Source organism: Egretta garzetta, unplaced genomic scaffold, assembly GCF_000687185.1.
Source record: "Egretta garzetta isolate BGI_Z169 unplaced genomic scaffold, ASM68718v1 scaffold365, whole genome shotgun sequence".
NCBI lineage: Eukaryota > Metazoa > Chordata > Aves > Pelecaniformes > Ardeidae > Egretta > Egretta garzetta.
The window spans coordinates 1,182,940-1,192,520 of NW_009259602.1; the positions used below are offsets into that span (position 1 = coordinate 1,182,940).

Below are 9,581 nucleotides of genomic sequence, written 5' to 3' on the forward strand. Positions count from 1 at the left end.
CGGCTCACCCAGACGGCCCCCAAACTCCCGAGCCCCGAGCAAATGCTTCCCCCGCCCCGGCACGGGCCGTTTTCAGGCATTTCTAGCTCTGCTGGAGGGGCTCGTTCCAGCTTGGGTTGCAAACCTGCAGTCTGCCAGGTCCTGCCTGTCCAGGCTTGCGCAGGCTCATCGGAGCAGACTGCCGGGCGCTGGGGGTGGAAATCACTACCAGACCCAGTGGAGTGGGGTCGGGCAGCTTTCCACAGAGGCTTGGGGAATGCCAGAAAGGGGCACGGTCCCCAAGAGTCCCACTTCCAGGTGTCAGTGGCCCTGGCTGGCAGTGCTGCGCGGCAGAATTGTCCCGCTCCCCTGCTGAGCACCACTCTGCTCCAAAGCCCAGCTGCAGCTTCTGGGGTGCCTTTGAAGCCACACAGGCAGACTCATAAACAGGGGGTCCAAGCCACTCCTCATCATTGCCTGAGCTCTGAGAGACACCTGGAGACAGGGGGGGTCCTTGGGGAGCAGCAGGGACACGAGGGAGTTGCCATCCCAGGCAGGTCACCGAGGTCTGTGGCATTTGCGCCCCGGGCCCCTGCTCCACCTGGGTCTCCCTGCATGCGGTGCCCCCAGCCCCGCAGGCAGGCTCTCTGCAAAGCCCCATCGCTGTCCCCGAGGCAGGGCCCCAGGGCACAGCCCCGCTCTGTGCTGTGCACAGAGCCACAGCCTGAGCCCCCACGCAGCTGTTGAACGGGGCGGCTGTGGAAAAGCTGTTAGCGGCGGTGGCCGGGGCAGCATGGCTGGCCAGGGGCCGGCCCGGGGGTGGAGGGGCTCCCAGGGCTGCACAAGGCTGCTATTATCCAGGGGTAATCACCCAGCCCAAACACAGCCCAGCCCCTCCTGCGGCCCTGAGAGAGGCCCCCGCACAGGCCTGGGGAACACGACAAAGCTCCCCAGGTGTTGCAAGTTGCCCACAGCCAACAATGCAGGACATGCGGGTCCACTGCCCCTGCCCTGTCACAGCCTGGCTCCGTGCCTCAGTTTCCCCCCGGGTCAATCAAAGCCAGAGGGGCTGTGTTGGAGGACGAAGCACTGGGGTTTTCTTCTCCTTCAGACCCCTTCTTCTGCCTCCCATGCTCTCGCTCCCCATTCACACAGGACTCTCAAAGCTTGCTGACTCACATTCACCCCACCTGACAACAGGCCCAGGGCCACCCCAGTATCTTCTGTGACCAGCGAGAGCACTCTCCCCCCAGCTCTCAGCCCAGGAGCTCTGAACCTTTGCATATCCTCTTCTCTCCTCTGCTTGCTCCTCCTGCACTGTGAGCTGTGCTCCAGGCCTTGGGCAGCATGGGCTGCATCTCTCCAACCACCCTGGGCCACCCTGGAGCCATGCTGCAGGTTCCCCTGGGCCTTAGCATTCCTCCTGAGCGTCCCCAAGCACCTCTCATACCACCACCCCCTCCAGCCCCAGCAGCCCTGTGCTGGCCCCCAGCCCCAGCCCTGCTCCCCTGCCGGTGCCATGCAGTGGCCCTTCCCATGCCCTCCTCCTGCCTCGTCTGCATGCCTGGCCAGCCCCCCGCAACCCTTTCCCAGCCAAAGAGACTTGATGATTCATCGGAAATGATTACATTTTTCCCCCGTGAGATTAGTTGCTTAAAATGGCAATGCTGGGCAGTGATAAGGCTCGTAGCCCTCACGTTGCCGGTGCAGAGGGGAGGCCCCCTCCCAGGGTGGCGTGTTTGCTGGGAGGAACAAGTGCAAGGGAGCTGTGCCATCATTCGCAGGTCGCTGATGAGCTGCGCTCTGACCCCACGGCTGCAGTGCGGGGATGCTCTCACAGCCGACAGTGGTGGGAGCTCCCTGTCTGTGGTGGGAACAGCCACCTCCTGAGCGGGAGCCCAGGTCTCGGGGACCCCCTGACACTTTCCTCTCACTTTCCTCTCCCTCCAAAGGGGAGGATGCAGCACCAGAGGAGCCTCAGGCTCTGCTCCCCTTGGAGGAGAGAAAGGGCTGTTCCATTTTGCACAAAATACCGCAATTTAGGCCCCACAAATGTCACCCTGGGAGGGAAGAGGGCCCAAGGGGTCCCACTTTCCCGCGGGAAAGCATCCACCAAGTGGAACAAACAAGCGGGAGAACTCAGATGACACACTGCTGGTGCATTTTGTTCTGGTGCTAGCTTTTATTCTGCATTAAAAATAAAGCAAAATGTTGCTAATAAAACCTCTGCGGAAAATTCCCAGCAGTTGGAAAGGGCAATGGCACTCCCTGAAGAAAAGAGGCTGGGCAACTGCTGTGGCAGGGAGCATGCCACCCTGAAACAGCCTTCCACTGTTACTGCAATGGCCGTGCCTCCAGTTGCTCAGGTTTCTGCTTAACTTTGAAGAAAACTTTTTTTTTTCCCCTACCAAACTAATGGTTCTGGGGAAGACGGGCAAGATTTGAAAGCAAGGACCTGCTGCCCTCACAGCTGGCATGAAATTGCCCTGCCACGCTGTGTGCGGCACCCTGTAAGCTCGGGGTCTCTGCATGGGGAGCACAACAGGCTGGCCACCTTCATCTTCCCTCTCTGCTGCCTTATCTCACGCCTTCTTATTTATTTGCTTGCTTAATGGATTTGGCTTCGGCCCCCATTCATCGCTATGCAAACAAACACTGTGGATTAGGCTCCTGTGTGGTGGTCCCACGCACACAGCCAGGGTGGGAAGGTCAGGGCGCACGGGTCCGGCCCCAGCTGAAGCACGGAGCAGCTCTCATGCTCTGGCAGCTGAGGGAACCCCGGTGCCTGGGCCCCTGCAGCTCCCAGCGCTCTCCTCCTCCCACCCTCCTGCCCCATCTTGGGCGAGAGGCTTCCCCCTGGGCAGGCATCTCTGCCCCTGGAGCAGCGGGGCTTGCTGGCCCCTGGCAGAGCTGCCAGCCAGCCACTTCCCTCTGCCGGATATATGGGGACCGCAGGGCAGCTGGTAGGCACAGCCTGCCCAGGGCAAGGCTGATTACGGGTGCCTTATCTGAGCCTTGGAGGTTGCAAGCACGTTCTGGAAGCGTGTAATCGCATTTGGCTTTCTCCTCTGGCTCCCGCTGAGCCTGGCTCTCGGCAGCCAGAGGGGAGCGATGGCCAGCGTGCAGAGCCAGGCATGGGGCCTGGGGCTGAGCGCGGGGTGCAGCACAGCGCACACCTCAGGTCCTTCCACCTTTCCCTGCCCTCCCAGCCAGGCCCCCGGGGCTTGGCGGGGTCCTGCTGATGCTGTTGGAGGGAGCTGGCTCCAGCGTGGGCTGTGCCGGCAGGCAGCACTCTGCTCTCCCACTGTGCCTGCCCTGACATGCTGCTTGGTATGCCCTGGGTGGGGATGGGGGGCCCCATGCCTTCCCCAGCCCCTGCAGCCCCCAACCATGCTGATGGGGCCCAGAGGAGCCCGGGGGGCTCAGGAGGGGTCTGCGGGGTGCCTGGGGTGCTCTGTGTGCCAGCTGCCCCCCAGCCAGCGCCGGTGAGTGGTGAGCTGTGGGCTGGCACTGGGTTCCTGCGTGTCTCCAGGGTGGATGCAAGGCAGACGTGCAGGGCGGAAGCCAGCTGCCGCGTCCGCCCAGGCCTGCACCTCTTCACACAACACCGTCAGGGCCGAGAGGGGCCCCGCTCCCCGGGGAAGGGACGGGATGTGGGCTAGTGCCGTGCTTTCCCGCACCGCAAGGGAACAGCCTGCCGCTTCCCCACCGCTGGGGCAGGCACTGCTAAGGCTCGCTACCTCCAGGCAGAAATCCCTGGGGCACCTTCCCACCAGCCTCCGGTGCCACATTTTGGGGCGCTTTAGAGCTCATGCATTGCACTCTGCGGTAAGTACAGGGACCTGCCTGGGCTGTCCGACCTCTGGCTCCCCATTCCCTGGGTGGAAGACCACAAGGGACAGGGTATCAGACGTGCCATGAGGGCAAAGCTGCTTTGGGGTGCCTCCACCCTGTCTCTGTCCTCCCTCCTCTGGAAACCCTCTTCAATGCCCCTGTCCTACAGCTCAGGAAAACACCTTCTTCCACCCCCCTTCCTCGGCTGGGCTCCCAGTGGCTTCTTTGCATCTCCCCTTTCCTTCCTCTCCTCTTTTGCAGGGCCTTTATGTGGGGATTATTAACCATGGCTACGGGGCCTTTGTTTAGGAGGGGCCGGGAGCAGGAGCCAGGCAAGGGGCTGGGCGGGTGGAGGAAGGAAGGACGTGAACGGAAGGCAGGGAGGAAGGTGACATCTGGATTTCTGTGCCGGAGAAGCACGATTCCCTGGGGCAGCTGCCCGGAGACGGCTAAGGGCTCCGTGGATGCAGAGCAGTTGCAAAGCCCCAAAGAGGAGCCAAATTGGTGAGGGTCACCCAACCCCACGCCATCCAAAGTGCAGCCCTCAGCATCCACCCCGGTGATGGTGCCACTGTCAGGGGACAGACCCAGGAGCTCCAGGGCTCCAGCTCCCTTGTGAGGGCTGGCTTCAGCTCCCTTGTGAGGGCTGGCTTATGGCATGCAAGCAGCATGGGTTTGGCCACGCTCTGCAGGGAGCAGCACAGGGATGGTGGGGAAAGCTGTGGAGCTGTGCAGCCCCCCCCTCGTGCCCTGCCCCGGGGGCCCGACCCTCGCTGTGTGCGGGGCGGATGGACAAGGACAGCTGGGGAGTGAGTGCTGCTGGGGAAACCCTAGCCACCCGATGCGGCAGCGTGCAAACAGCCACGTACTGCCCACTTGCTCGCACGTGGGCAGCCAGGCCAGGCCGGTCACGTATGTGCCCCAGGCTCCTCTCCCAGCCCTGCTGCCCTGCCGCCCGGGTGCGAGGGGCAGGCTTTGGAGCTGGGGCGAGATGGGGGCTGACGGGGCAGCAGGGGGAAACTGGGAGCCCAGGGACGGCTATTTATAAACTGGCCTTTTACTTCGGAAGACTTCTGAGTTCATCTTCCCCCAGTGCTGGCAGGAAAAAGGCCCCATTGTCTCGGTGCCGGATGAGCTGGGGCCGGGCACTCACCCACACAATGGGGCAGTTGATGTGCCCGGCCAGCGGGGGTCCGGCAGCGGGACTCCAGTGGGGAGCAGCTGCCACCAGCACCCACGCGGCAACCCAGCGGCATGGGCTGCCATGCCAAGAGTGAGGCAGGGGGGGGTCCCGGCCACGCTCATTCGTCACCCCTGCTAATGCCACAGCTCTTGCACCACGGCTCCCTAGAGGAATGAGGATGAGGAACACCCCTGCCCTGCACTCCATGTCACCCAGCTTTCCTGACTCACCGTGGTGTCACTGAGCAGTTGCTTCCCACTGTCAAGGAAGGGAGCAGAAGCCAGCACGGAGTCCCAGCATCACCTCATGTGCTTGCCTGCAGCCTCAGGCAGGGAAGTCTTCATCCGGGCTTTGTCTGCAGGGCTTGGGGCTCTCCCAGAACAGCTCATTAACAGTGACTGCAAGAAAGCATAAGAAGAGATTAGCTCCAGGCAGGTGGCAAGGTCAGCCCCAGCTTTGGGGGAGCCCCTCTCACACCCGTGGGCTGTGGAGGATCCCTTTGGAGGGCTTTGGGGAAGGTTCCCTGCTGCAGTGAGGGCACATGGAGTAGGGACAAGGGCAGACGAGGGCTGCCTGGGAGAAGGCAGCAAGCAGGGTGCAGTCTCCATGCCACTTCCCCACGCCACTGGCCCTGCACCCTGCTTGGCCCCACAGCATCAGGGACATGCCGGAGCACGAGGGCCCAGGGGAACTGCGGGGCTGGCCGGGCCGAGCAGGGATTTCTCCTTGCAGGACTTTCCCATGGAAGATGACTTGCTTTTCCCAGGGACGTCTGGCTGGGCTCCAGGAGAAAAAGAGATATCCCAGCTCCCTTTGTCAGGAGCCACACAGCCCTCCAGAAACACGGCAGGCAGCCCTCGTGCTCCCACTCTTCCACCAGTCTGCAGGGGAAACCAAGGCAGGGAAGGTGCCTGCTGCCAGGGACGGTGCCTGCTGCCAGGGACATGGGGGAGATGGGCATCCTCCAGCTCCCAAGGCTTCCTGCGGGCTCTCTCCGGCAGCCTCAGCCACACGGCATGCAAGGCAGACGCCGGCTGTCACTCCCTGCCAGCAGGGATGCGTGTGGTGGGGGATACCATCACCTGTGCCTCCAAGGCTAGGCGAAGGCCAGAGGAAGAGCAAGCCACACCATCCTGGAGCTGAGCCCGAGTGGGGATGGGGGACTTTCCCGGAGCGGATGCACCGGGACGAGCTATTGTTCCAGCCTGGCCTGTGAGCACGGGGCTGCAGGCGCCTGCTGCCACGCTGAGGTATCTGCCTGGCCCCGTGGCAAGGGCATCTTGAAGGGACCCAAGGTAAGGCTGCTGGCAGCGCCCAGGAGGACTGTCCTGGCTGGCTTCTCCCAGGCACCAGGGTGGCCGCATGGCCGGGGATCCACAGGCGAGGGCACCCTGGGGATGGTCCCAGCTGCAAGTGTGCTGGGGTGTGTCCTGGTTTTTGCTTTACCTATTAAACTGTTTTTATCTCAACCCACGAGTTTTCTCCCTTTTACCCTTTGGATTCTCTCCCCCGTCCCATTGTGGGGGGAGTGAGAGAGCGGCTGCGTGGTGCTGAGTTGCCAGCCGGGTTAAACCACGATAGTCCCCACGTTAGCTGCCAAAAAGGACTGACTGACTGGGACAGGGGAGAGAATACAAAGGGTAAAAGTGAGAAAACTCGTAGGCTGAGACAAAGACAGTTTAACAGGGAAAGCAAAAGCTGCGCATGCAAGCAAAGCAAAGCAAAGCAAGGAATTCATTCACCACTTCCCATGGTCAGGTGGGTGCTCAACCATCCCCAGGACAGGCGGGCTCCATCACGCATAACAGCGACTTGGGAAGACAGACGCCATAACTCTGAATGCCCCCCCCGCCTTCCTTCTTCTTCCCCCAGCTTATATACTGAGCAGGGCGTCCCTTTGGTCAGTTGGGGTCAGCTGTCCTGGCCGTGCCCCCTCCCAGCTTCTTGTGCCCCTGGCAGAGCTGAGAGCTGAGAAGTCCTTGTCTAGTCTAAGCACTACCCAGCAATGACCAAAACATCAGCGAGTTATCAACATTCTCATAGTACTAAATCCAAAACACAGCGCTATACCAGCTACTATGAAGAAAATTAACTCTGTCACAGCTGATACCAGGACAGCATGACACCAGCAGGACCCACAGCCCAGAAACACCCTTCAGGCCTCAGGGCAGTGGCAGGGCAGGACATGCCCATGCAGCAAGGGCCAAGGAAGGCACGGGAAGATGCTGGGGCTGGGAAAGCTGCATGTTCCCTGCGGAAGCAGGCCTGGAAGAAGCCATGGTGGTCCCCAGCAGCATATCCCAACTCCGTGGCTGCACACTGTGCTGCCAGCACTTTACCTGCCTCATTTTTCCCATTCCTCCACCACCTGCAGAGCCAGTTCCCAGCCAGTCTGCTGCGACCCGAGGTGCGAGGAAGCTCCAGTGCTGCTAGCCTGGCCCCAGGCTCCGCACAGGTTGGACTCCAGAGCACAGGGTCCTGATCACCCTGCCAAGCAAGCTGGGCTCCTGAGAGCTCCTCAAGAACCATGACACCCAGCCCTGGGGTTGCTCCTTCCCTCCCTCTACTTCTAGCTAAAAGCTGCAAGGACACGGCAGCCCTCTCTGACTGCTCTGTTTCCCCGAAATGCAGGGCAGCTGCCCGGCTGCAATGAGCTCAGCACCGGGAAGGCAGCTCAGAGGCGTGATGCAGCAGAAGCCCCGTGGTTGGGCTCGGTGCCAGCACAGCCGGTGCTCTGCACAGCCCCTGGCCGGCCGAGGGTCTCCAGGCAGGGCTGCCTGCAGGGCGGGCAGGGGTGCACACACATCCCAGGCTCCTGCGTCCTCAGGGTGGGTTGTGGCGGTCCCGGTTAGCTCCAGCACAGCCCGCTTTACAGCAGAGCCCTGTCTACCCTGTGCTAAACAAGCACCAAGAAGCTGACAAGGGGAGGGGGCTCATAAGCAGGGCCCATCCTGTCCTGCTGCTGGCAGCTGCCATCAGCACAGCCAGGAGCGCGATGGCATTGCGCCTGGACCTCCAGCAAGTGCAGGGACAGCTGGGGGGGGGTCCCTCCTCGCAAGGAGGGGTCCTGGCCATGGTCCAGCTGCCAGGCACCCTGGCAGGGGCCTCTGTCCCCCTCTGCAGGGCCCCATGAAGGCATTTTCCATCTCTGCACCCCAGCCTCGCGGTCCCTCCACTGGGACCCCCGCTCTACTCTGGTCCAGCCAAATCGGTGTTCTGACCTGAACCGATCCCCTGGCTGCTCCCAGTCCCTTGCACCCCTCCTCGCCCCATGCTGGGGTGCCTGAGCCCTGTGCCTCTCTCCAGCAGGTCTGGACGCTGCGGAGCTGGACACCCTACAGCAGGGGAGAGCAGGCAGAGGCTCCCCTCTGCCCCTTGGAGCATGGAGCAATGACAGAGAAGCCCTGCTATACAGAGCTGCGACGCCTAAACCCTGCAGCCCCTCCACCTATCTGGGGCTGCAGCAGGGAGCCCCCAGGGGCACAGTGCCCCGAGGAACAGCAGGGGCCTGGGCAGGCGCCAGGAGCGGGGAGGAGGAGGAGGCAGGTGCACGGCCAGCGGCAGGGAATGAGCGGAACACGCCCAGCCCTTGGCTCAGCTCTTTTTTTTCCTTCTCCTGTTTGGTAAAGCAATGAGAAATCCAAACATTACCATAAATGCTGAAAGCATCCTGGCTCCGTCACGTGGCCACGGGCGCACATGCTGCTGGGGGGATCCATGCACCCGCTGCGAGGGAGCCCACAGCCAAAACTGGCCAGGCAGGGGGGGGACAGGGCTGGTGGGGAGCTGGACCCCAGGAGGGGACAGACAGACAGACATGGATCTGCCATCCTGAGAGCCCAGCCAGCACTGCAGCTTGAGGAATGCTGGATGGCACCAAGCAGCACCAGCCCACGCGGAGTGTGCCAGGATGTGCCCCCTGCCCCAGCTCCTGCCCTGGGTCAGGGCGTAAGGGGGGAAAAGTGTCGGGGAAGGGGCAGGTGGCTGCAGGAAGGGGACCCCAGTGTCCTGTTCCCTTGGGGCTCCTCTCTTGCTGCCCAGGGGTGCAGTGCTTCCCTCCTCTGCCCTGTGCTGGCCAGTGCCTCCAGGGGCTGCAGATGTCTTTTCCATGGGTCATCCGCTCTGCTTGCTTTCCCGTTCCTTAAAATAGCCTTGGGCTCCAGGGCTGGATTTTCCCGAGTTTGTCATCACTGTCAGGGCGGCGGGGCTGGACCATCTCCTGGGGCATGGTGGAGTGAAGGCCAGAGACGCTGGCAGCCCCATGCCCTGCCCAGTAGCCGGCAGGGAGGACGGGAGCTGTAACCTTGGGCCAGGCCACGGCCATGGGTTTATTCTAGGACCTCCTGCAGGAAACTGCTTGGTGGGGTGAGAGCAGCGCTGCCCTGGGCTGACCCTGTCCCAGACACTCCCACCCCAGGGACCCCGCTAGCGAGCACAAACCTTCCCCGTGCCAGGGCTGAGGCTGTCACAAACTCACCACACATGTGGCCCCAGGGACACTGTGGGCAACGGGTGCCCCCCTCGCTGCTTGGAACCATGGCGAGGGGCCTGCTCTCATGCCCCGGCCGTCCCGTGCTCCGTGAGT

At 62.4% G+C, this 9,581-nt stretch overlaps 2 protein-coding genes across 2 annotated transcripts in view; one reads left to right on the top strand and one right to left on the bottom strand.

The window, feature by feature from the left end:
- Window positions 1–9,534, bottom strand: part of MCAM (melanoma cell adhesion molecule) — a 22,608-nt gene extending 13,074 nt beyond the window's left edge. Inside the window, exon 1 of the mRNA XM_035893933.1 lies at window positions 9,474–9,534. Within this exon, the coding sequence (XP_035749826.1) occupies window positions 9,474–9,534 (61 nt within the window). The remainder of the gene's footprint in view (window positions 1–9,473) is intronic.
- The window catches only part of RNF26 (ring finger protein 26), a 6,062-nt gene continuing 6,013 nt past the window's right edge, over window positions 9,533–9,581 (top strand). The window contains exon 1 of the mRNA XM_035893934.1: window positions 9,533–9,575. Within this exon, the coding sequence (XP_035749827.1) occupies window positions 9,533–9,575 (43 nt within the window). The remainder of the gene's footprint in view (window positions 9,576–9,581) is intronic.